Consider the following 27728-nt stretch of genomic DNA (forward strand, 5'->3'; position numbering starts at 1 on the left):
TCCCCCCCCCGGACCGACCGCCCGCTCCGTCATCCCTCATGCAGAATCCTGGCAAAATTTCCTCCAGGGTCTCGGCGCAATATTCCCGACGACAGGATGGGCCCCGTGATCCCTGATATATATCCGACGCGTGGCGCAATACATTGGCCGGCGAAATTTTCGCGAATATTTTTCGCAAAGCTATTCGCGAAAGAAATTCGAACTTAGGACGAATGTACTTTTTGGAAAATAATACCGATTGGACAGAAAGCCAATGAGGGTAACCGGTCGATCGGGTGTCGGGAAAGATTCTGCACGGTGTTCCCTTGAGATATTGGCAAAGTCGAATCTGGGATTTCGCGATTAATTTAATAATTGGATATTTGCGAAATTCAGTTCCCTGTGATCGTAGGGTAAAATACGTGTGACGTCATTGGCCAATAACTAAGCATGAACTTTGCACGCCTTTCGAATTGCGAGGCTAAATTTTTTGCGAAAAAAAAAACCATCGGTCAAAAGGTCACATTGCGAATATATATTAAGCCAATGATAGACATTTACTTCTGACGATGTACCGACCGTAGGGTGAAAGGATCGTCCGCAATGCGCGATTCCACCTTTATTTCCCGATTGCCTTGATATCGACTTCATGCGCATACGTAAGTGTTAGCGAATGTGGATGTCGAGGTCAGCGTTGCTGCTCATCCAGGTTCCTGCGCAAGAGAGAAGCCAAGAGTCTCGTGGACGTCCGCCTTAAGGAACGAACGCGTATCTTTTAAAAGGCAAATGGTAAAGCCGTGCGCGCGCACGAAGATAAAAGGACAATTTTAAATTCGGCCGAAAAAAAAAAAAAGAACAATTCTCAAAATTTCCTTCCGGCAGCGATAACAACGTACAGTCGTCGTACGAGAAACGTGACTGGTCTGAGATGAATTTATAAAGAGACTGATGGATCGAAGAAAATTTATGTAACCGATAAGAATGCATTGGAAATTAAAAAGAAAGAATCAAACGGTACGTGACTGAAAGCGAAGCTTGTTTATACGTCAAACTTATCTTTTAATTACACGTGCAGCTGGAGCCACTATGAAAATTTATATAGCGACATGGAATAATTACCAATCGACTTACCCGTTATAAATGTACAATCCATACAAAAATTTTACATCGACCGTAACCCGTTAAGCCTTTCAGTGCACGCGACCTTCGATTCCAGTGTACAAAAATGACATATGGATACAAGAGTCTCGTGTATCCTCAGTGCACTATTGCGTAATCCACACAAGGCATACACTCTAAAACCAGCGTTACACTATTCACGTACATTTTTTTTAATATCAAAATTCCAGAAAACTTCCACAAAATTTTCATCGCGGTCAGGACCACGTTAGACCTTGCAATTTATCGATAAAGGTATTTATCGATAAAGGTAAAGGTATTCCCAGCCCCGCCCAACCCCTCCCACTGCCTCTCGCCCTCGACGTAAATGCATCCAGCAATGCAGCAAGGCAAACGTTACCTCCAGTCGAGAATATCTCAAAGGCCTCCCATAAATTACATCTGGTAACCGGAAGTAACGTGCGATAGAAGGGACGAGAGTGAGAAACCCTATAGGTCACGGGAGCGAACAGTTTCGGCACTGGCAAAGCCACACGCGTGTATAGCAGTGCCGAGTGCAGTTCCTGTGCATTCATAAAGGAAAGGTAAACCTGCCGAAATGCATCGGTCGCGCGAAAGCGCATCGATCTGGATAGCTTTGGTCGTTCACGCGCCGACTGTACCTGCTTACGTTACGAGGGACACACACGAAGTGACGATGTATCCAGCACTCGCCGCCACTTTGCAAATGTCAACCTTGGTAAATGCCACCTAAGGCCCAGATGGCTGCACGATCATGCTCAGAGTACGGGAGAGGAAGAAAGAGGAAGAAAGCGAGAGAGGGGAGGAAAGAGGAAGAAAACGAGAGAGGGGAGGAAAGAGAACTCCCGAAATTCCAGGGTGACCTAAATGTTTCCCAACATAACGAAGATTCCCGGGACACCGCGGAGTACACGGGAGGTCAGAAGGAAGAGAGGACCCGGCAGAACGGGTCGTAAAAATTCCGTCTTTTTCATTCCCGGGAAGCGCAGCTGCCCCCACGTCGGTTTCATAAAGGTACAATAATGAAGTCAAAGCGACAAGCTCGCACAAAGGGTACTGGCAAAACAAATAATTTTGAGAACATTTTTTTTGTAAAAAAACGTCAATTTTCGTTTCCGTCAAAACAAAAACAAAGTACCACCGGCCGTATGTGCGGTAAGCGGTAGAAGAATTTTTTTTTTCCAAATAAATGCAACAGAGAAATTATTTCAAGTGCAATTAACGCGTCCTCTCAAGATTTTCACGTAAAAGCGGCAAGCACACGAGGAAGGGTACGTTGCGATTAGCCAGGGATTTTATCGATCCTAACCCCGAGCGAACGGAATTCGAGACCTTAATCCACTGTCAACGGGATAATCGCTAATCCCACGTTTCTATATAAAACAGCTCGGGATTCAAAGAAACCACGTATATATCCAAGATCGCTTCATCATCCGCAAAGTAGCTTCCGTTTCTCTGGAGTACCGGAAGACGTATAAATACGACGTCCTCGAAGGAAGTATCTACCGGGCGCGCTTCCGCTTAACGCCGTTCCCAGTCTAGCGACACTAGCGCCACCGTGGGGCCATTCGGAAAATCCATTTCAGTTTTATTTCGTCCCACTGCGAGAGAACAAGAGTTCGGCTACGACACTCATTCGCAGACTTTCTCGACGGAGTTAGGGTGTACCGGATACTTATACGAGACCCAGTGTACTGGGAGGGGCACATCTCAATGAGGAGGCAGCTATAAGGAAAAGAAGAAAGGAAGAACACCTACTGTACACTTCCGTTGCTGATAGCAAATTTGACGCTACTAGTATTATGCATATATACGCGAGTGCGTGCACAGCTGGCGCATTTAATTCTACCTTAAATCGCTGACTGCTTATCATTGGTCAAACTCCCCTTTTTGCACAGCCATCCCCCACCCCCCCTCAGCCCCACAATTATCAGACAATCGAGTTACCGGCTGGATAAAACTTTCCCTCTCTTCCTTCTTTTCTTCAGCTATTTAAGAAACTTGTATACCCCTGGGCTCTCACTGTTTCTTCGTATACACGTCAATTACGTACAAGTTCACCAAGCCTCCCCCCGCCGCACCTGCCCCCCTATAAGACACTGATCAATCTAATTAATTGAACACTAATGAATTCCTACAGGGGCCTTGCTAATTACGCGTGGCTTGAATTAGTTCGAGATGGAATTTAATCTGGGTTGACATCGCGCTACGAAAACCGTCACATTTTTTTTTTTACATATTTGCACCTAATTTAATAAGTCCTTGGATATCACGTCGAAATGTGTGTGGGGTTGGGGGGGGGGGACGAACCGCCTAAAATATACGAAAAACATAAAAGACAGGATAAACGTGTAAACGGTGTCCCGAGGTGACAAAATAAAGATTTCAGAATTTCGTTCCCGTAAAAGTTAAAAAAAATTACAGAAATTAGAAAAAAAAAAAAGAAGAACCGCAGAAAACAAAATACCAGAAACAGTCGTTGCGACGCCTCCGTACGTGAAACGAGCGAACGAAACCCCAAGAGAAGGGGACGCCGAGAGCGCAGAATGCGGGAGGATCGAGAGACCGGAAGCGGAAGCCATTAATGGAACGACGAAGGAACGAGCGAGAGCGCCGGGCACGCTGGATGAAGATGATGCAGTGGCGCACAATGCCATTGTGAATTTGTAATGCGTCTTTCTCTTCGCTTTTCAAAAGCCGCCATCATCCTGGCTGGCTCGCCGCTCCAATTCCAGCGATACGCAGCCCCGTCCTCTCTGGCCTGGGTACCGAAGGTATGCGAAGAGAGAGAGAGAGAGAGTGAGAGAAAAAAAAAGTGCATTCCGAATGCACCGAAAGAGCGCTATAACGTTTAATGCATCGCGAAAGACTCCCTCCCTGTGCGATTATTCTAGGCAGATAATTATTTAATGTATATAAAAACTATAGTTAATATACACCCACATATATATATCGGCATACAAAAGAAATAAGAGAGAAAACAATTACGATTGCAAAATCGTACAAAACGTATAGCGCGAGAACCGAGATTCCTTAAAGGATGTGTGTGTCATACATATGCAGTTGCATTAATTGTCGTTAAAGCACTGTACTACAAGTGTCGCGCAGCGCGTTATATATATATATATATATATATATATATATATACATGGCGATGATACAATGGCCCAGTGGCAGGTTGCAATTATTTAGCCCGAGGATACGCCACCTACTAACGTTTACATCCGAGTACGAAGTCGAGTACAGTCCCACGCAGTAGCATTGTCCCACCGGTACAAGCGCCCACGTGTATAACAGGGTAAGGCAATAACAGCCGAGAGCCTGACTTTTCCATCTCGGTTTCACGCGCCACGAGCATCCCTTATCTCAGACCTCGCCAAGTAGGTATATATCGTGTACACGTGAGAATCGGCGAGCGTCGATAACAACGGAAACTGCAAGAATTATAATGCCGAATACCATGGATCCCATATACGATCTCTCGGAGGATCGTTGAATTTTTCCTCGAGAGTCCCGACCATCCGCAACGTTTACTTCCACGTGTAAAAAGGCAATGGACGTACCCAAATCCGTATACGTGTAACGAAATAATAACAATAATAATAAAGCGATAAATGCAATTAAAGATTAAAGACTCCTCAGGCATAAATTTGTTAAAAATATCCATGCGCGAGCAAGACGTATCCTAATAAATTCTTACGTAACCGAATCGAACGTCAAGGACCTAAAGAAATGTCGGTAAAGTATCGATCGACCCGCGTCGATAATTCCAAACGAGCCTTAAGCGGATACCCAATTGCAGACGACCCAGAATGCTTGATTAGCGACGTCATCCCACTTCGAGTGTACGGCAAGCCTTAAATTTACGAAGGTAAAAAGCGACAAGGCCGTACGGATAATTTTCAATCGATAATCACAGTGATCGAGGATAGGCGCGCGTACATGGATAAACGGTGCGATAGCCCTGACATCAAAGTGCAGACGGGAGAAGAGTCGAGAGTCCATTAATGGCTGGACGAGAAAAAAGAAAGGAAATGGAACGTGCAGCCGTTGATTCGTTCCACGAGTGGTAATGGTGAATCAAAAAAAAATTTCTCCCATCACCTCACAGATATAAATCCAACGGATCGCGTAAGTCATTCGCAAAAAAAAAAGAAAAACGAATCCAACAATTCCTCCGACAGCCGCGAGCCATAACCATTTACCCAGCAAGACATAGATTCCGTTAACCCTCCGTGTTGCTTCTAGAACATTCGAGCAATGCGACTCGGCATGGGTGGGCCCTGGTCGAGAAAATTAAATCCAACTAACCCCCCTTCCTCAGCGTTTGCCGGACTTCATGTCGCACCCCCCCACCACGAGTAAACCCCTCCCCACCTAACCCCCTCGCAGCGCCCTTCGTCAGTGGCGGCAACGCGCGTTCGCGGGAACTACAATTCGCATTATTGTTCCGACCAATGATTCGCCACAGCGACCGAATGCAGCTTAGACGGGCTCGAGGGAAAATCAAGACGTTTGGCTCATTGGGAAGCTGCCCCCAGAAATCTTCCTGGCAAGTACCGCGGGCGTCTCTGATTAAAACAAAAGCGAAAGAGGGGCCGGGAGGGGGGAAATCACCATAAATCCCCTAGACGGCATGCGTACGCACGTGGCTTGCCTGCCGCAGATATATGCCATTCGCGTACGCGTACATAAATCTCTCTCAAAAGTACATTAAGAATTGATCGTGGTTATATAACGGGCGAAATAAAGGAAAGCTATGCCGTGGCAGCGGATCCCTTTATTTTTGTATTTCTTCTCTCGTTTTGTTACCCTTCGCGTAACGCTTTCGCGATAAAGAAGAAAAAGAGGGAGAAAAAGAAGAAGAAGAAGAAGAAGAAGAAGAAGAGGCAAAGAGAAGAAAATCAATGCCAAACCACTGGAAGGGTGGGGGGGGGCCCTTTGTGACGCTGTATCGACTATTAAGAAAACAGCCGCAATGATTGCGCGGATCGCTTGAAAAGAAGCAGTGAGTGCTTATAGGCACCGTAGACTATAGAGAGCATAGAAATATAACCTGGCATAGAATGTATACACAGCCACCGTGAAGTATAAGTACCTACGATATACCCATGTACATAGACGGGAAGTCCATACAGTGCAATTTCCTTTGACTCCAGCAACCAAATGCCATGCGGTGTGTCTGGCAGGTAGCCGTGGCAGAGCCCCACGGTGCAGCGCGGAGTAAAAACGTAAGACGATGCAATTGCATCAAGATGCACCGGACCACTTGGGCTGCAGTTCAACAGTGGATACAGTCGAGTTATGCCAGGAATTGTTTAAATCGTTTGAAATTTTTTCCAAAGAGGTATCTCAAGTTTCGAGAGCGAGAGAGAGAGAGAGAGAGAGAGAGAGAGAGAGAGAGAGAGAGAGAGAGAGAGAAGTAACGCCAGCGAGCAGAGCCCTTTAAATAAATCTCAAGAATCTCTTTGTACGACCGTAAATATTCCGAGCCTTCGCAAAATCAAAAATTCCTTCCCTGTTGGAGCCGTAAGCCAACGGACCGACCCCCGACGTCGTCGCGGTGCCTCGTAGAGACGCCGCCCCGATTCGTAAACGGGCGTCGCTCGCCTTTTTGTTATTATACGTATACCCCGTATACACGCAGAAAGCTAAAACGTTCAATCGGGCCAGCGTGGCAGTGGGCTCCTCAAGAATGCGTAATTAACTTCGTGCTCGCGTTTAACGGTAATCAAGACCCATCGATCGGCGAGGGTCGAACGCAATTGATCACTGTCACTACTTGCGGCGGCGAGGGTGCCGGACGTGACGTAATTCTAAGGGATTTCCGGGATTCTAAGGAAACCCGCCACCCCCCTTGCCAGAGACCCCCCTTCGGTGGGAACGTTTATATTACCCCTTGAATCCCGGGGGGGCAGGGGGGGGGTCATTGTTATGTATCATCTGCATTGCTACGTTACTGAGTTATAGAAAAAATAATAACAATAACCACAAGAAGAATGAATTATAAAATTGACGTAGTAACCGAAAAAAAATTTTTTTAGTTTTTTTTTTATTCAAAATTTTTCACTCACCAATCCCATGAAACACTCCCGATGATCACGCAACACTGTTACACCTGAAACGGATAAAATGAAAAAAAAAAAAATTAATTCGACTTTTTGAAAAAAAAAAGTTTATTACAAAATATACATATAATATGTAGCACCGCACAGAGCACACGTTTCTCCTCTTTAGAGCGAGGCTTTGAACGTCGCGACGTGAATCGTGACGATTGGGGATTCTCACGCTTAAGGAGCAGCGATAAACTGTTATATACGATATATAAAAATAAATGACAGATAGAAGTGTGCCCGTAGTACCTTGTAGAATGGCGAGGAGCCTCGCCATTTTCTATTATTCGCATTCGGATGACACGCCAACGACGTATCGATCGCGGAATAACTCAAAGTGTTATCATAATGGCTGCTCGTATTAGATATTCAGCTCGGAAGAAAAATTGACGACACGCGATTCTCTACAGTCGTACGTCTAACCTGAATAGCGGTATATATATACATATATACACAGGTTGCGTACGACAACTCAAGAGTCTTATTTGACTTTATCTTGTACGGATGGATAACGAGCGTCAATGGATACGAGCCTAACATCGTTTACGCGATCGGCAAAAAAAATCTCTCAATTACGGGGCTGCCCTTTTCAGTCGTCATAATGATTTCAATTGATGACGTAACAGCGTCCCCGAGCCATATCATTTATCGAGCGCCCGATCGAACGATCCCGATAGGAAATTGGAATATCGATGAGGAATTTTTTGCAATTTGGCCAAGAAACGGGTGTAAAAAAAAAATTTCAAAATTTTCAAAAAGTCTCAAGTGAGATGGATACTTATATGCGATAGAAAAAAAATTAACAAGACTTCTCGCACCGGTCTCCCATCGACATAGGACAACCTTAAGCCCCGCGCGCAACGCGCTCGGCAACTTTCGGGCGAATTACGAAAATTCACGAGGCTCGTAACAGCTGCACTGCACCCCCGGGAAAAGCAGTTTTAATTGGGCCTGGAGCTATTGCACTTGAGAACAAAGTGCAAGCCGTTCATAATCTCGGATGCGAACACTCGCGTGGATCCCTCCGTCCGCGGATAAATCGCTAAACTTACTTCAGCGCTGAATGCAGTTCTCGGGAGCTGCCAGGATAAAATTAAGATAACGAATCGACGAGCGGGTAAAAAAAAATACAATTGCAACGAGTCAAAAGTGTTCTTTGAACAATCGAAAATACAGTGCTTCGTATTTATGGATTTCAAAATTTTCCGCGTGTCAATCATATACGAATGCAGGTTTTCATACACGAAGTGCAATAACGATTTCATTCTGATCGAGGAGAATTTCATAATTTTACAATATCTCATTTTTCCACTTCGTACGGACTGACAATTCGCATTGCACGGCGAAGCTACGAAATAACGTGGGCTGTGGGACCGATACGAGATCCGGGGGACTCTTTAATATTGCGAGCCATAAGGAGATGGCCCCTCGAAAACCTTTTGTCAAACGCTATGGCGTGTATATATCATAGAGTTAATACAGATAGAGCAGACAAGCCAGCTCTCAACGCGGCAGCGGCGAAGAGAGAGATAGATGCAAATCAGGGTGCAAAAACGGATAGCTAAAGGGGTTCGGCTATCTCTTTCTTTCTCATTATGAGCGAACGGACACTTCCACTTGCAGAGCAGCCTATGGCTTGTCTGCTCTATCTGTATTAACTCTATGGTATATATACGTCTACACGCAGAGTGCGATTAATGGATACCAATGGCGTTTCCAACGGCGCGACTTGTCGCACTAAACGTTCCTGTGATTTATGGTGACCGTCGAGACGAGAGATTAACCTAATTAATTAGCATCGGGCTATGGACTCCCACGACGCCGCGCGACGACTATTGAAAAAGAACGGCCGTACATGGAAACGTGAAAAAAAACATGTAAACGGACACGTTTCTCGCGGTTGTCGCTCGATGCGATTCAGTTCAAGCCCGTCGGGGCACCAGCCGACTTCGGACCGTCCGCGATTTCTCGTGCGTTTAACCCAAAGTGGTTAAACGAGGACTCGCCGACACGCATTCGGAATGATTACGCTCGGCTAACTTTGATATTGCATGTAGGTTAGGTCAGGTTAGGTGTGCGCCAACAGAACAAGCGTTTACCAGCTGACGTGGAGACCGATAGGAATTAATTCGAAGAGGGGAAAAAAAAGAAGGTCAAAAAAAAATACAATTCTCAGAAACCTGAGTCGTCCATGATTAGACTAGGTCGGCTAAGGTTGGTTGCGTAGGGACTTCAAGAATCTCGAATAAAAATGCCCGAGCGTCCTTGAGCCGGTGGCGCGACCCGTTACGGGAACGCTTATAAATTGGCGGTCGGGGATACTCGTAAAAACTTAAAATGAAACGAAGAGTTTCATTTAAAGTTTGACGCGGAACGTCAGCACCCTCTGGAGACGGGATAAGGAGAGATAAAGGGAAAAGAGAAGAAGGAAGGAATTACAGAGACCTCAGGGAAATGACGAAAGGGTAAAAGATCGTAGACGCGACAAAGTATTACGCGAACTTACTATATACCCTGTGGACGAAAAAAAAAATGATGCCCATTGTTCGCAGTCCCCGTTAACTTCGGCTCCCGAAGATTCCCGAACGACGCGAGCGAGGTACCCGAGGGCCGCATTAATTTTCATCGAGCCACGGCAGCCTGCGGCTGCATTAATTATTCCCAATTAATAATGTAAATATCCAAGTTAATTAAACCCGGTATATATAACCTACAATCGAATAATGCAGACGTTCGGGATCCGTTACGATAAGTCCCTTCCGCTCGTAACCTACAAATTGACAAACGAGACGGAAGTTCGACCGTTCGACGATTTAATCGAAGGATCGTGAAAAAAATAGAAGAAGAAAAAAAACAAAAAAAAAAGATGAGAAATGTCAAAAGACAGAAAAGAGGGCGGACGGGGGAAAGAAAAATTGTACAAAGACCATCTCGCGAGAAAATTGAATTTCGCGCGCGAGCACGCTTTAAGGGGGGGAGGGGGGAGGAGGGGGGTAAGAAGAAGATCGGAGTGGGAAAAGTTAATTTTCGATTTGACTTTTTATTTATTTCATTTTTCTTCCTCCTCAAAGTCCAGTTCCCATTACGACCACCGGGGCGCTCTCATCCCGACGGACCAGCGTTCGTAAAGAGATACCGACTTCACGACTTATAAAATTAAAGAGAGACTCGACTGGATAACGACGAAGGAAAAAAAAAAATGAAACGCTACCAACCTAAAGGGTACCTCCTCCACATGTCGTATCTCCCTTTATACCGCTTTACGTGTGTACCCACGGGTTACGTTCTATCATTGCACAGCAGTTACCATACGAAACATAGTAATTACTCCAAGTAGACGAGTAACCAAGTATGGTGGACCAATAATGAGGATATTGAAAACGGGAAGTGGACAATAATCATTAGAGTGGAGAGAGAGAGGGAGGAGAGAGAGACAGCACGAGCAAAGAGGTGTTCGTAATGACTGTCACGGCGCATCAGCTGGGGTCATTGTCCGTATAGGTACACAGAGACCCAGACCCAAGTAAAACCGCAGTACCCAATTCCATAGGTACTTGCAGCCTTTACGCAGCAGGCTGGCAAGTGAGTGTCAAAGACCAGAGCAAGCCTGAAAGCAAGACGATAAAAAAAGATCCCACAAGCAAAGTGGCCATTTCGATACCAAAGTGCAAATTCTTAAAGTACCGAGGCACCCGCATGAAGGACTTTTCACGAAATCGAGCTAACCTCTAATACCACCTCCGCACCGACGTGTAGCGTGGTCTGCGCTCGTAGACGCGCTCCTTTTAGCCTCCCGCGTTCGCTAGGGAAAAATCTCGCGAGGCAATCGGGTTTCGTGCCGCAAAGTCCAGGCAAAGCGACTCGGCGCGGCGTCAATCCGCGATTATTTCTCGTTTCTCTTATCGCTCGAAACAAACGTCTCTCGCGCGAAGTAAAGCCCACGTGTACCTATTACGCAGATCGTTAAAGGCGGCCGTATGTTCCTTTTTTCCCTCCAAAACACTCGTACCCCGCCGCACTGACCCAGGATACCGCGAGACCTGCACAAAGCAGCGGAAAGAAAACCCGTGCCATTTGTTATGCAGCTTTTTCCAAATTTTGCACCCCCCAATTGCGCAACGTTTATCCATCAAAGGATGAAAATGTTTGATCGATACGAGGCAACTCGTCGGCGGCGCCAATGGCGGTACGTCGGCGTCAAAGTAAATTAGTACGGCGATAATATAAGCTTAGAGTAATAGTTGCTTGTAAAATACAAAGAGAAGGTATGGAGGGAAAAAAAAAATTTTTCAAAAAAAGAAAGGAAAAGAAAAATAATTACACAGGCCAACGAGAGTACGTTGGCATCGAAGGGATATGGAATAGGGTACTGAAAGTAGCCTTAAACTTCCTATATAGCTCCAGCAAGCGTCAACCCCTTTAAAAGTGAAAATTAAAATAAACGCCGAGTCCCTAATGATCACGGTTAATTACCACGGGCAACCTGGAGGGGAGCCCTGACAATGAAAATTTGATAACGCGCATCGGCGCCAGTTTGATATTCATTTGAATAATAAATCGTACGTCAGAGCCATGATTTATTTATACGCGTAAACTCAGTTCCATCCGATATACGATTTTCGCTTAGCAGCGAATCTTCGTCAAAGTACTTCGGAGCCGTGGAAGGTTACGTATAAATGTAATCTGTCAAAGTTTACGAACCCTGACCTAAGACGCAAGGCAAAGCGCCGATGCCACGGATAAACGGGAATCGAAGCCAGGAGACACTGCGCGACCGACATAGAGAATAATAATAACAAGAACAGCTCGGCAACACGACACCGTTGAAAAATCATTCCTCGGGAGTCACGGTAGGCTGATCGAAATCAACAAATGCGGGGTTAACAACTGACCCGCTTGCACGTGACCGCGAATCGATCTGAAGGCAAAAATGCGAAAATAAATCGAGCCAACGTCTAACGATCTGCGAGGTAACGTAACGCCGGGACGCTAACTTGACAGCCAAAATGTTTTTCGTCATTTCGAGTGTCCGTTATGTATATCATTATTTTTTTATTTTTCATCCTTACTGATTATACGCAGTCAGGTACATCCAGGAACGAGTAGGTATGCAATAAGAATAATAAATCCGCACACACATTGCCAGGTAGATACGTACGGATGAAAGTTACTACCAGGTTATTTGTGTGTGTGTGTATATATATATATTCGCCGTGCAGTAGGTGCGACATGTATTCGAGGGAGAGAAAGAAAAAGATAGGCAGAAACGAGAGAGGGAGAGAGAGAGAGAGAGGAGAGAAGGAAACCGACCCGTCGGGAATCAACCGGTCTGACCACATGTTTACCGGTGAGGCTATGCAGTTAAGAAACGGGGAGGATTTCTGCTTCTCTCCCGGTCGTTAAGCAGCCACGGGCATTAAGGCGCGTTCACAAAGTTTTCCAAGAGGCAAAAGTTGCCCTTCGTGAATCGTCAAGAAAACTCGTAACGGGCACGCGTCAAACAAACGAATATTGGGACTCGACAAAATTACTCCAGAAAGCCACCTTAAGGAAGAAGCAACGGATTCGGTATTCGCGGGAAATGGCGAAAAAGAAATCGCAATGTCGAAAAAGGGAAAAAAAAATACTGAAAAAATATTATGGAGAAAAAAAAAAGGAATTGAACAATTTTCAAAACCTTTCCATCGCTCGGCAGACACACGTGTAACTATCATTGTCGGTTATTGGCTTGTTCGGTGAACCCAAGAGAAATTTCTTTTGTTTCATTCGAAAATACGAATAATACCGCGACGCGTCGATAGTAACGTATACAAAGCGGATGCGGAGTGATTGGAGGGGGAAAAAAAATAGGGCGAGGCAGGAGCAGGGGGGGATGCATTGCCCGTACGGAAAAGCAATTATTACTAATAAAACAACGATAATCTATATTGGCCGTTCGATTTCCTTGAGTGGAATCGGCGCGAGTGGCGACCCGTACGAAGGAGGCGGGAGGGGAGGAAATCATTTCGATTCGATAGAGATAACGTCAATAAAGCTTGATACATAGTGAAGCAAGTGGATCGATGAAACAGATTGAAAATGGAGAAATACCAAAAACACGAATTTCACTGGCGTATATATAGATATATATTTATTAGCTCCGCGCAACAATCGCGTATATACGTTACCAGGTACATATGTCCATGTAGCACAGAAAACTGCTAGTTCCTGTATAGTGCGCGGATATACATTTAAATGTTAAATGTCCGCCGCCCAACGCAGTGTAAATATGTCACCGATGGCCACTAGGCGTGCGCCTCTCTGCGCATGCGCGATCGGTGAAAGGTTTTTCCCCACTGCAAGATTTTAAACGTCACCGAAGCCAAAATTTCTACATGCCAAATCTACGTGTATCTTGCAAATCGATACGCATTAATTGGACTTTGCATCACGGCTGCTGCCCCTGCAGACACAGTATTTTGACTAACTAGCTGGAGTCTAAGGACAAAAATTAGGATTTAGCATGCATCGAACCCCGTTAATGGAACACGAAGTACGTCGAATAAAAAATTTCCATACAGAGAGAAGAAATCCGAATAAATTAATCGTCGCCGAGTCAGGCTCGATTTCGTTTTTGGATAGGCTCGATGAAAGAAATTTTTTTTCAAGGTTCATAGATAAGCTGAACAAGGTACGGTTAAATTTAAAGGAAGCCACCGAGGAACGTTTGTAGCCATTAGGGAAACGTGAAATAGGAGAAAAGAATTACATATAAAAAAAAAAAGCGGAGAACGGAGAATGAAAAAAAAAAAAAGTGTAGAATGGAAGGGAAAAAAAGTCAAGATGAAAGCCAAACACGGATTGAAATGCAGGGAATAAATTTCCGGCTGCGCCGGTAGCCGCAATGAAGATTTAATTAAAGATGCATCACGTTTCGTTACCAAAGTTGAATGAAGCCCCAAGCACTGGCACAAAAGCAAATCCTTGATTACATCGCGCGTTGCTTCCCGGCGTCCCACATTCCCGCCGCCGCCACCATTTCCCGACCTCGTCGTTTCCCACTTCCACATTCCGGCGCGGACGGCTCAGCCGTCCCATCGAAAATTGATCGCAGAACGATCGGCCATTATGATGTTCATGACGAATCGTAAAATTCCACAGGTAGTCGGAAGAGCCTGCATCACCGAATGCAGTTGCGTTATCGAGCACGTTCGTTAGAAAGCATAGCGCGTGAGTGCAGGGCGATACGATTGATAGAAAATCCATTGGACACGGGAGTATCCATGAAAGCGATTGAAGCGCGCGCACACCGTAAAGTGTGAAGCAGACGAGAAAGAAATTCGAAGCTATCGTATAGATCGGCCTTGAGGCCTACTTTATGTTGAAAATCCACACGACCGACATAATCGTCATCGTCATCCTGTCGCGTAACACAAGTCTGTGACCTTAAACAACCTTAAGGCCGTTTCTCAAACGAGAATTTCTATTCAAACTCTATCACGACCTCTGTTATATTCATCATGGCTGCGGTTGGGCTTATGACCCTTTCGCTCAAATTTTCTAACCCCACTGACCGCGAGAGGTCTTTCGAAAACCAGAATAAACACACGGACCCGTCGCGTCTAAATGCCCTGCGTCCTCTATTATGGGAGACGCCTCCAAAGGGATAATTATAGACGCGCACCCGCGTCGCGACGCTGGGTCCAGCCTTAAGCCTTACGGGGAGAAATTATAATTGATCGATTTTCAATCGTAAGACAATGGCTTCGGCTGCGCTACAGGCTAAAGCGTTCCATCAGACTAAAGTACAAAGTGTCATGGCAAGGGGACAGAAAAAAAAAAAAAAAAAGGAAAATTTGATCAATTACTCTGTATGCTTTTAGTGTAATCAATGAATTCAATCAGTTTCATGAATGGATGTGATTTAGTTATACTCTTTTAAGCGTCTGGGTGTAATATATATGTATATTTGTATATTGCATGACCAACGAGTAAATTCGCCTTGGAGCTTCTGCCGTTATTAAAAATAAAATCCTTAAGCGAGAACAGGGTAACGTTAATCTTTTAAGACGTGAGGAAATATAAGGTAGCCCTCATTTTTTACTGAATAAGGCACTTCGCTTTTCAATCAAAGGAAATGTGGCTCCTGAAATTATATAAATTTTACTCGTTTGCCTGTTTGACGTGAAACAACTCGTAATAAGAAACTTCGAGTTTTTAGGATTTCGAATAAAAATTAGAGCTTTTCATTACGCTGAGAAAATAGCCGGATGATTTGTAAAATTATACGAGCGCGCAACCCGTGCTGTAAGGTATCTTCGATTGGTAAATAAATTAACTGACGAGCCCTTAAATACAGAAACAGTAAATAACATCGATAAAAAAGCAAGCACCCGTCCCTTAACCATAAAAATACGTATTCAATGAAATATGATCTTTCGGGTCGCTTTGAAAATTAAAAAAAATATATACAATTAAGTCATACAGCTACGTATAACCTCTAACAAGTTTTCTAGTACATTCAACCAACAAAGTCGTTATCGCGAAACCGTTAATCTAACAATCGCAATCTTAATACCGAAAATTACGACGGTGCTCCAAACAGGAGTCTTGCTGCCACGGACATTACGCAGAAGTAAAACGAAACTCTAATCGGGTCCACCTAATGGTAATTATTTACGCATGGACCGGGCAAGTAAGAATCGTTCGACCGATAAAATACGAATAATGTACACGCGAACCTGTTAAATCGATCCATAACTCTGTGCTTTGTATCGTCCCTTGCATTAATATACGACTCTCTACTCAGTATCCTGCGTTCCTGCGTATCCTGAGAATTTATCTGTCAGGGTACAAAGAACCGCAGAAGATAAGGAAAAGATAAACATATTCGTATACAAGTAACGTATCCTGGTTTCACCACGAGGGTTGAGAACCACAAGCCAGCGACTAATCGGTCACGCTCGCACGCTTCTTAACCTCTCAGAAGAATTTCTGACGTGAAAGTAAAGCAGACAGTTTTCCAAAGAAAAGACACGACAGTATCCTCTTCCACAAGATTTTCTTACGTATAATAACAGCACTCACCAAGAGATTCAGGTTGAGACAAGATACCAAGCGAAGGTACCAAGCAGCTGAAAAATGACAGGAGATATAAACTGCCGATGATCTTCCTTCAACGAAGAAAGAAAATCTCAAATTCTCAGTGAGAAACGAAGATGTTTGGCACACACAGGACACGTTTCCAACGAGCACGCACTAAGAGCGATCACTGCCTCTCACGCGGGAGAAGTTAATGCCCGAGAGTTTTACTATCGTTTACTCTTCGCGTTGAGAATAAAGAAAGCCTCGCCGTCCTCTCAAATACAGTTTTACGTATCCTCGACGGAATTTTGTCGTCGTTTGACTCACAGGCATGCGGGGGTCCGAACGACGCCGTGAACTGTGTAAGAAAAATTCACGAGAAAAAAAGTGACGCTGCTCCCACGCCGAGAGGCCGGCTTCGACTGACTGTCGACAAGCAATTTACTCGGCCTGCTGGCTGCCGCTCCTGTCAACGACACGCGGCTCGACAACCCCTACCCTTTCCATTGGACGCGTAGCTATCCCCACCACGAGACATAGAGAAGCGGAAACTACCGAAGACGCACGACGCGCTCCGAGCAAGGCGGCCATTGACGCATGCGCAATCGATTATCGCTCGTTATTCGCAACTCTTGTACCTTCTTCATATTTTTTTTTCCTTTCTCCGCGCTTCTCGTACGTTCCCGGTTCTCATTTCGCGTAGAATTCTGCATACAACCTATTACACGCTTTTCTTTATTCCGAAGCATATTCGTCTCAGCCCACAGAATGTATACGAAGATCTGTAAAATAATTAGCATGACTATGATACTCAATTGTTTATGAAAATAATTCCAGTCAGCATGTGACACCCTCTACGTTATCGGACAACAGATTCCTGATGCTCTTCAGATTTTATTTCTCGCAGGTAAACTTTTAGGTTATGTATTTTAGTTTGTTGAAAGATATACACGTACATAATTATTATCTCAAAAAGTAAGGTTAACTTGTCACAGTAACTTCCACTGATTATGGACGATTATTACGATCGGTCATTTTACTAACTTGTTTAGTTCAGGAGTCAGGTTATACGTGCACAGTCACCTACTCTCGACATGCAAACGAAAAGGACTGTTCCGCCTGGTTTGACGAGTGTCCCGGGCTACTTAAAACGCCACGTAATCGCGATAAAAGAAATTGAGCCATTACCAAAGAGGGCAGAGTCTCGCTCCAACCGCAGATTTAAATTCTAATTCGAACGCTCGAAGTTCACTGCGAGGAACTAATGTCCTCCAGGAGTTTATGCTTCTTTCTCTCGCTCAAACGGAATCTTCCTGATCTCTCTCTTAGTCTTTATTGCTCTCCTTACTTTCCCTCGGTCGCCCTCTCTCTCTCTCTCTCTCTCTCTCTCTCTCTCTCTCTCTCTCTCTCTACGTCTGTCTCTACCACCCCCTGAGGAATTTGTAAATTCGACGAGGGAAGTTTTAATCGCCTATCCGAAAAGAACCGACGTACCGGAACTTTTACCTCTAATAATTCTTCCGTTCGCCACGAGAGGTAACGTCGCCACTGCTGCTCTGCTTCTCTTTCGCCATACCGAAACTTCCAGCCGTACGATCTTGTATGTACGAGATCCTCCGCGTTATAGAGAAGAGAAGAAAGAGACCTGGTTTTCCCCGCTATTCGCGGGAGGTCCTAGGAATTTCAAGAATCCAGGGAAATCCCCGAATCTCGGGGGTCGTGCGATTACCCTGGAATCCACGATCGAGCGAAACAAGGGTGGAAGTGAGTTCCTACATCGACCCTATCCCAGGGGATGATGCCACGGAGACCTCCTCGATAAATAAAAATAAAAACAACAACAAGGTACGATCTGGAAACATTGCAATCCCTTTTCCTCGGACCTCGAATAAGTGGAAGATCAAGTGGGAGGGAGAGAAGAAAAAACAAAAAAAAATACCAACGCAAGAAAGAAATCACAAACACAACCTTCATCCTATTTCTCAATCTCGGGATGGACTCCCTTTCTCCGTTCCGTCAATTTGTTTTTGAAAGTATCCTTGAAAAGTTACATAAGGATCCATCAAATATGATACGTCGTGAACGATCTTCAATACCATACGCCAGGGTCTTGTAATATCTTTTATAAGATCGTTAGTCACATATTAACATAAAATTTTTACATAATTGACCTAATCACATTTTGTAATCATTAATTTTAAAAAACAATAATTCTCTATCAATATTGTTAAATACCATAGTATGTCCTCTAATTGTAAGTATGATATGAATTTCCAATAATATGTGCATGCATGTGTATATATTTGTTAATATACATATAGCACGTACTTATAGTATGTGCAGACGCAACCCGCTCACTTGGGAAATCAGTCGTTTCGCGTTACCTAGTTGATAAATGCTACCACGAGGTAAAGGCGCTGGTAACTGCGTTACCGCACGATATAATTAAAAAATCCAGATTGCTTTCAGAGCCGATACACACGTGTACTCTATATATTCAATAACCAAAAGTTATAACAAAGTCAAACGAAAAAAAAAAACAGATTGGCGGTACACGTGATAATATTTGTTCAGCATATTCAAGATAGACATGTACATAAATTTTATTTCAAATACACAATGCGTAAGATCATTTATTAACCATTAGATCCTGATGATATGTTACCTAATGACACTGAATTCATTACCGATCATTCAAGTATTACTAGATATTGCTATTTAAGTAACGTGCACGGAAAAGCACCATTAAATCAATATAATGCGGGATGTTACTCATTTACATTAATTTAATGCGTTGATTTAAAAATAAAATAACGATACGTTCGTTCTAGTCGTATACTGTCAATTCGTTGTATATTAATTAGTCGTAGAATCTGAATAGGATACGGTAAATTGATTAAAGATATTTTAATGATCATTTCTTGATATTAAATTGTTATTCACTTTGCGGTAAATATTCGTATCTCGAATGCAGTGAGTTTCCGACGCTCTACTTTGCCAGCAGCACAATGACAATTATCCCCGCCATTATTGGCCTGCTCCGAATATAACGCAATAAGAGCGTCCTAAGTTCCTCAATTCTCCTGTAGAGGGACAGAGACACGGAAAAAAGAGTATAAAAAAAATTGTACGCTGTTTCCCAGTAACGCGAAAACTTTCCAATTCAATATGGAAGCCTCAAGAATACTACGACGAACTAAAAGCAACTAGAAGAGCAGGGCTTATTAAGGCATTATACAACGGACAATTGCGCAAGTTTGCAATCAACGCCGATTAGCAGTCGACCGTCGGTGTCTCCAAATCGAAAATTTTGTCCATGTAAAAGCGTCCTTATGCTATGCGGAATAATTACTTTAATAGACTATGGGTTGGAACTTAGCATTACGATGAGGAAAGACAGAAAAAAAAATTACGTAATTATTAAAATATACACTCACCGTAGTACTGATCGTCGACAATAACAATACACTTTTTCACTCACGTTCCGTAAGTTCGTAAGAAAGAATATTGTACGTTTACACTGTAATAGAAAAGAAAAAGAAAAAATTATCGAAACACGAAACTACAATCGATCACGGCAACTTTCGGCTTAAGCTTCTTTGAAAACGTGGCGGTAGGTTTAACAATGTTTATCTCGCGGCGTCACCGAATCCAATGGCGGTAGTGAACAGTGGGGCCCAGTGGGTCTAACGCAGTGGATTAGAGAGGGTTGGTCGGGGCTGCACGTGTATCTTAGCGGTCATTCAAGGTTGATACTTTAGTGTTTTTGTTTGCTGTTCCTTCATAGAAACGTACCCTATAGTTTATGGAGGAGTTTTCTTAGTCGTTGGACGTCAGTTCTTAACACTACGTCGAGCTATCAACTTCGTCGAGTGCAGTGCCGTACGATGTCCAATATTATTTCGTAGTTTGGTGACTTTTTTTTTATTTCCATATAATTTCTCTCTCATGGTGAAAACAGTGACGATCGGCAAAATCAAAGTGTTGCCTTCCCATAAGTATCATCGTGGCAAGTGTCGTATGAAGACTTGTGCGTATGAAAACTCAGCGGATATACATATTTCTTGTTGCTACGTCGACCCAACATCTATGCGAAACGTGGAAATAAAGAAATTCGCAATTGCGAGTTTTTTTTCATGAAAATACTCTTTAAGGCAACAGGTGAGAGTAACCTAACCTGACCTAACATTATTGCTTCTGTGGAAATTCAGGCCTTTCTTTTTTTTTTCTTTTCTTGATCTTTGACGTTGGCTTAGCAAGTTTGTAGCAAGATTTTTTGTTTTATTTTTCTGTTTATTCTCTTATTTATCTTTTTTTATTATTAGGACGAGATCCATACGGGAGCAATGTATATGTGTTCGCAATGTAAATACGAGAGCAGACGACATTTCAACGTTCGTCGTCATGAAGGGAGGATTCATGGAATAGCAAAAAAGCAACGAGAATGCTGCGGTAATTAGCGTTAATTGCAAATTTTACATCCCTAATTTATGCGTTCACTTCGTTCCTAGTACAAAAATATTTACTAGGTACCGCTTTCAATCCTCGGATCTGTCTCAAGTACATTTTACCCGGTAGTACCTCAAGTCGTAACTTTCAACCACACAACGCACGACAGTTTCTCGAGAGGCGAACTGCTCGAGCAACGAAAATACTCGAGCCACCATATTTTTCGAATTTTTCGTACAATTTTCTCTCTAGAAGCTGCAACTAACTAGCGCGTTCTAATTAATTCTGTAAACTCCAGTTTTACGTACAGTATATATATTACTCGCTAAACCAAATATATATATATATATATATATATTTCTAAAGAGTAAGGCAGAAGCACCGACAGTTTTACCAAGAGAAAAATAAACGAGACTCTCGTTATGACTCGTCTTATTTGCCAAAGCATTGTTTCTTGTTTATAACACCTTCTCTGGATCCTATTCTTACATTTCATTCTCACTCTCTGACAATGCTTCTATCACTTAATCCGCCATCTTGACTACTCTAAGCCATGCCTCCCACTATTTCTACTCACTGCTGTTACTCTGTTGCCACTTAAACACGTACTGTGTATACGTATATATACTATACTATTATACTATACTCACGATCAGTGACTGCCATTGGCAATACTGTGTTTATCGGGCTCGCGCCATGAAGAAAGCAGCAGCGTGTTTATATCGTATACAGGCGTATCAATTACGTACTAGAGGATCTCTATTTATTCGTGTTTACTCGGAGCGTTTCGTATTTCGTAAAATCAATAAAGATCGAGGCACTACAGGACGCCCGGAACAATACAATACTTGATCTTCGATTGTAACGTGATTTTTATGCGGCAATGAAATCCTTTGACGTTATCTGAGAAAACGGCCATTTTTATCGTTGTTGTTATTATTATTTTTTCTGTGCTCCATTCAGGTACGATATTCGTTACGAAGGGCGAATTCTATGAGCACTGCGAGATGGTACATCCCGATTTGAGAAAATGGGCTTCTATCTCGAAGAAGAAATACAAAATGGTGGGAAACGCTTGTTTGGATATCAAATTGGATTTACCTGCCATGGACGATGCGTATTGTCCATCGACTTCCGAATGCGAAACTCAGGCGACCAACGTGAGAAGGATGTCCGAACGTATTAAGAAAAAAGCTATCGCAACATTGTACCATAAGATCAAACCGATTGGTAAACTGGAATTCGAAGATGTGCCGTTAATTTATTTTCTGAATATGCCTTCGAAAGTATCATATCTAAAGAGTATTTATTCGTTGGATATGATCAAGATGGAACCTGAGACGAGTATGTTGGGGACAGATATTAAAAACGATGAAAACTTTGGCAAAGGGCAAGAGGTGAAGACTGAAAATGGTTGCGTCAGGACGCAAGCCGAAGAGAGCATGGAGCAAATGTTGCCCTTGAAGAAGCTTATCTTAACGAAGTTTTTAAATTCTGGTTTTGAAAACCCAGAATGCGAGAGTGGTCGGGGCGTTTTAAAAAATCACAACGCGGTTGGCAACGTGTTTAAGAAAGAAGAGGAGGTGAAGGGTCAGGTGCCGAGAAGCGATTTCGAAAAAAAGATTCGGGTGCCTAAGAAGCGCGGGAAATTTTCAAAACGTAAATCGAACAAGTCCAACGCTGAAAATATACCGTTTAATAATCAGAATGACGGTACTTTCACTTTGAGCGGATGGGATGTGGAGCTCGAGGAGAATATTTTTTTAAAAATTGATGATAACGTTAACTGGCCGCTGGCTACTGAGATCCATCGGGACTTTCTTGGGTCGATTGACTTTGATAGATTGTAAACGACCTTAAATCATATTTTTATTTCGTTTTCCATTGTTTTTTTGTATCTTCGCTATTTCTCTTTTTTTATAGATACTAGATGCTACATCTGCAGAAATGCGTTTTAATATATGATTTTTTTATCGAAAAAGACTGTCTTACATGTATGTACGTCAGAGATACGTCAGGTTAAGATGTATGAAGATGTGTTTCGGTAGAAACGATAAGGAATAGGATATAGAATTAGATAAATAGAAATAACGAAAATAATGTTTCCTATAATGAATTAAAATGTATGAAATAGGTAGCGAGAAGTATATTTTCATACGACATTTATACTATTATATTTACAAAACAGTACTTACAACGCCTTGTTGATAATGAAAAGAAGGGCACTGATCTACATTTTTTATTTATTTATCTAATTAATTTTAATTATATTTAATGTAACCGTTGCACGATGCATGAGATTTAAGCATTAGAAATATTACGAAAACAAAGGTGATAATATATTTATATATATATCAAAGAACGAACTTGGCGATTACGTAACATGGGCTTTTATAGAAAATCCTTAATGAAAGATTTATTCGTTCCATCTGTTGCTTTTACGGCTGCGCTCAAAGGTCCCTATGTTCTTTGCGTAGGAGTAGGACAATTAATTTTACGTATTTCAATGAAAAAACTATGTAAAACATATGCTAACTTAGACTATCGACTTTCGTCCGGAACGATGGGAAACTTATTACATTTAGTTCTCGGATATACCACGAAAATTCATATAACTTATGCATTTCGAGCGACGGCAGCGCCACTCGATTTATCCAAAGTACAAGAACCCTAATTTGTAATAGCAATCAAAGAAAATTGTTCTTGAAACGTTGTTCCGTAATTAAGCGCGTGGGTCGCCCATTTGAAAGTTTACACATTTCTACGGCTGATTCAAATTTTCATTTATTCTCATACGTTCCTGGAAGATCCTCTTGATTTACTTGTCAAATGATTTTGGCGGACCCACGCGAATACTCGCGTAGGAGCGAATTAATTCTCACGAGCTTACGCTCTGCGCAACATACACACGTCGGCTCAAATTTTCATTAAATCCGATGATTTAGTCAAGAGAGTTTCCAAACATTCGGTTTCAAAGTTCACTTTAATGCTAGCTAGCGACGCCCTCCGAGCTTCTCAGCCCGACGGCGACAGGCGGCGCCTTGACAAATCCTGAGCGTACGAACGTCGACACTTGCCGACTGAAAGCTTCGAGTAAAACATTCATTGGATTTTCGATTAAACGTCATTCGTGGATAGAGGATAAATAGAGTTACGAAATATATTTTTATAATTTCGCATTTGATCAAGAAAAAGATATTCCTGTATGTGTATTCTCGGCTCTCTATTATTTATTATCTTATAATTTAATAAACCACTATTAACCATAATTTTCTTTTATTTTTAAACCCAAAATACATTGTATACGCATTACAGTCACGCTCAAAAATCTCTATGACACTTTTATAACATATTTTTTTAATATTAACAAAGCCACTACTTTCATCCGAGCTAATATTTCACCCATGCCAATAGGGTCGACCGGTATCTCAGTTTGCAATACGACAATTCCAATGCTAATTGTCCATAACACTTGCAGTGAATAACGAATATTAAAAATTTCTTTTCTGCTCTATTATCGATATTGATTTTCCGTATGGGCAAAAGGTTAAATAAAGATACCCGACGGCACGTGAAAAATAACGTGGACGCTCGTTGGCTCATTTTGAAGGGTCGATACCCTTTAAATACACACGTCCATTTCCAGTGCCTTTTAGCAAAATTTTCAGTCTAGCGGTTTCGCGATGGAAACTGGTGAACGAGTTTGATGGTTAAACTGACAATTTTATACTGCAACAGGAATGCAATATCAAGATCGACTGTGCATGATAATTATTTGCTCGTTGATTCTCTAACGAACTGTAACTATTGGCTGGTTCGTTAGCGATTCTCTTGAACCATTGGTACAGTGATAATTAGATATCAACTTGAACGACCAATAAAATTTTACGTCAATCAACGTAGTGAGAAAAAAAATAGATATAAAAAAAATATTGAAATTAAAAAATATGTCGAAAAATACGTTTTTGACATTCTCTTAGCTGCAGTCACAATTTTTATTATATTTTTTTATCCTTGTTACTCCAACTAACCTGATTACCAGGTACAATTATGTAACCCCTCTGATTTCGTATATCCTGTACATAGTAATTCTCCTTAAAAATCGGTAATAGTTCTAAGAAAGGTTTCCATTTCAATAGCGATCACGATGATGCGATTCTATAAATTATTTTGATGAATCCAAATTTCTCACTGACTCTCCTCTTCTAATTTGGGTCAATTAAACCATTAGTTTACTCTATCGTGCGGTTTATGACTGTCTAACATTTCCTATTACTCTTGTTTATACGATCATCCTGTTTGGGTACGTTGTGTCATATTCATTCGGCTTATAACAAATAATCCGACAGTTAGATCCGCTAGATTCTAAATTGCAATGAATTATTACAGAACCTGAATGCTTAACTGAACCTGTTCAAGAGTCGTTTGTCAGGATAATGTAAAACGTATCTAATTCATATATCTCGTAATAGCATTTTAAGATTGGAATATTGTTGAGACTAAAATGAAACATTTTTTTTATTTATCTTATCTTAAAATTAATTTATTATCTAGGCTTAATTTTACGTTCGTCGTCAATACAGATTTTTTTTTTGATCAACCGGACGCTAATCGAACAAGTTCTGGTAAACAATCCTCGGGCTAATCATCCGGTGCAGCTGATAACGTAGATCGATATATGTATATATATATATATATATATATATACATATATATATATACATATATATATAGCTGCATATACAACGTAGACGGTATATAGACATTACGTGAATGCGTAACGGAATAGAAGATGTATTATTAATTATGTCAACGCGCAGCCATTACGCATAGACAATAGGCCCTAATCGTCATGTCGCGATATCGGCGGCACACCGCGTGTGCAATAATATACCGGGTGCCCGATAAAATTAAGCTCTGCTATGATTAACCTGGCGTGACCTAAATTGAGTAAGGACATTATAGGATACGAATTTCTTCGTCGCTCTCGGTGTCAGTGAATTAACCAAACGCGAGTCTAAAAATATTTTGGTCCATGGTACCTTTATAGTGGGTGCGTAATAATTAGATAAATTTAATTATTTCGTTGGAACAATTATATTTTCATAATTGAAATTGAAATTCAATTTTCATTTATTCTTTCGTTCCACCCTGTAGAGATTATCCGTTACTAAGGAGCTTATGCATGCATTCAGCTAGTATCAGCAGCCATTAGACTGCGTATTCCACGTTATGGACAATGCTGAAGGGATTTACTACCGGACGCCGTTGTACCCCATTGTCTCTACCGGTTCCGGATTTTCGGCGAGATCATCCGCAGCATCTTCATCGAACCGATAGAAAATCGCGATTATCGGGATAATTTTTGCCGAATTTCGAAAAGGTGGAGACATGGAATCTCCTGATTACGAAGAAAGCATAAATCTAGAGTGGATCCTCTTCCTCGTTCGTTTCTTGCTCCCTAGTCAACTTCCGGTTCCAATCTACCTTATCGATGATAAGAACTTTCCGTTCCGCACGTGTTAATCGCTTGCTCGCGTATATCGATTTCAATATTTTTCTGTTCAATCCTTCAGAGTTCATAACGACGAAATTGAGGCACCTAGTGATCGATGGTAAATCAATTGATTGCCGTACGAATCGATTTGTCGCGAATCGCGACGAAGTAAAAATTACGTCTCCGCGCCAATGCTGCTTGCCTGTGGCGAAGGGGGCAAGGACGCTGACAGCATCGCCAACTGATTTGCGAATACCGAGGTCGCAAATAACTCGACCTATCCATAAATTGCGAACCCTCCAGTTTCGCAGTGGATTCGATCCGGCGATTACGCACATGGCTACGTATAACGCGTATACGCAATGGCGATTCTACAGATAGGTATTATCGATATGTATATCATCGAATACACGTATACGCACATACATATGCCTATATATATATAAATGGATTTTTTTTTTAATCGATCAATAGAAACCCCATTGGCGTTAGGCGGTACAACATTGGCAAAGACAAAATAGGAAATGTGAAATGCTACAATTTTTTATTGGGGTTTCTCTAAAGATGTTTTCCAACTACTTCGACCTTTAATAGTAAATTCAAAAATTCGCCATACGTAAGCGTTATTTTGCACTTGCCTAGTCATATATGTAAAAAAAGGCCATTTTTAGAAATATAATAATTGTACGTGTGTACAACAAAAATTTATTTTATATACCTTTCTGCTTTGGGGTACGGTTTTCTGTTTTTTTTTTTTTTTATTCGCCTCACTTCGTCCTCCTGGATAAAAGTAATAAGAACCATGATAATCGTTACCATTGAAATTTATGGGAACGTCGGGATTACCTTTTCCCCAGTGTCCACTGTCGCGGAACTACAAGAAACTATTATTACTTGGCGGGTATTTGTTGTTTTCGTTGTAGCAGCCAGCCCCCACATTCAACCCGGCTCGGTGGACCTCTTGGGGTGCAGTAATAAATCAGTCGCGTCCCCGAGTGCACTTGCTTCTGCATCCCGAGAAATGTTCCGTGTACCGTGAGTAAAGTAAATAAATAAATAAGTAAACAAGCGGAGTAAGAACGTATAAAGAAAGAACAAGAGAGAAATGGAATCGCGTTATACGATAGAAATTCTCATATCTTAAGAACCACGTATACGCGATATTATAGTATCACTAGGTGGTAATATATACAGGGGACTCTTAGACCTTATAGCTGGTAAGGTGATGACCCCCGTAAAATAAAATTTTATTCACGAACATGTTACACGATGTGATACTATATCTAATATGGTTTACTTCACAATACTAGACAGGAAGTAGATGGCGCGCAGTGAACTTCTGTCATTTATCACTGTTTACCGTGTAACATCAGACTCTTTATACCGCATAGTATTAAGGGTCTTCCACACCGAATTCATAATCGTAACATAAGTTACAGACCAATCAGCACGTGTTTATAAATGCGTAAAATAAAGACTTGTTTTCT

The 27728-nt window shown here is 42.1% G+C and overlaps 2 protein-coding genes across 7 annotated transcripts in view; one reads left to right on the forward strand and one right to left on the reverse strand.

The window, feature by feature from the left end:
* LOC107272554 (putative polypeptide N-acetylgalactosaminyltransferase 9) overlaps window positions 1-19749 on the reverse strand; it is a 118168-nt gene extending 98419 nt beyond the window's left edge. For 3 of the 6 annotated variants that reach the window (XM_015749813.2, XM_025089722.1, XM_015749811.2), the window contains exons 1-2: window positions 16299-16761; window positions 7194-7237 (exon numbers count right to left, since the gene is read on the reverse strand). The gene's annotated coding sequence lies outside the window, so the exon portion shown is untranslated. Of the gene's footprint in view, window positions 1-7193; window positions 7238-16298; window positions 16764-19732 lie in introns of those variants that run through there. The other 3 variants (XM_015749812.2, XM_015749816.2, XM_025089723.1) reach the window with 3 other exon arrangements.
* Window positions 19750-19760: 11 nt separating this feature from the next.
* LOC107272433 lies at window positions 19761-24013 on the forward strand. Its single transcript, XM_015749599.2, has 3 exons — window positions 19761-20456; window positions 20621-20747; window positions 21708-24013. The coding sequence occupies exons 2-3, from the start codon at window positions 20642-20644 to the stop codon at window positions 22592-22594; spliced, it is 993 nt and encodes a 330-aa protein (XP_015605085.1). The 5' UTR covers window positions 19761-20456; window positions 20621-20641; the 3' UTR covers window positions 22595-24013.
* Window positions 24014-27728: the final 3715 nt, after the last annotated feature.

Source organism: Cephus cinctus, unplaced genomic scaffold (assembly GCF_000341935.2).
Source record: "Cephus cinctus unplaced genomic scaffold, Ccin1 Ccin1_scaffold1184, whole genome shotgun sequence".
Lineage (NCBI taxonomy): Eukaryota > Metazoa > Arthropoda > Insecta > Hymenoptera > Cephidae > Cephus > Cephus cinctus.

What these genes read in the sequence shown, in the direction of transcription:
- LOC107272433 (XM_015749599.2), top strand. Translation starts at nt 20,642, where the DNA reads ATGTATATGTGTTCGCAATGTAAATACGAGAGCAGACGACATTTCAAC. An exon ending in AAAGCAACGAGAATGCTGCG is followed by an intron (nt 20,748 to 21,707) that starts GTAATTAGCGTT and finishes TGCTCCATTCAG; the next exon opens with GTACGATATTCGTTACGAAG.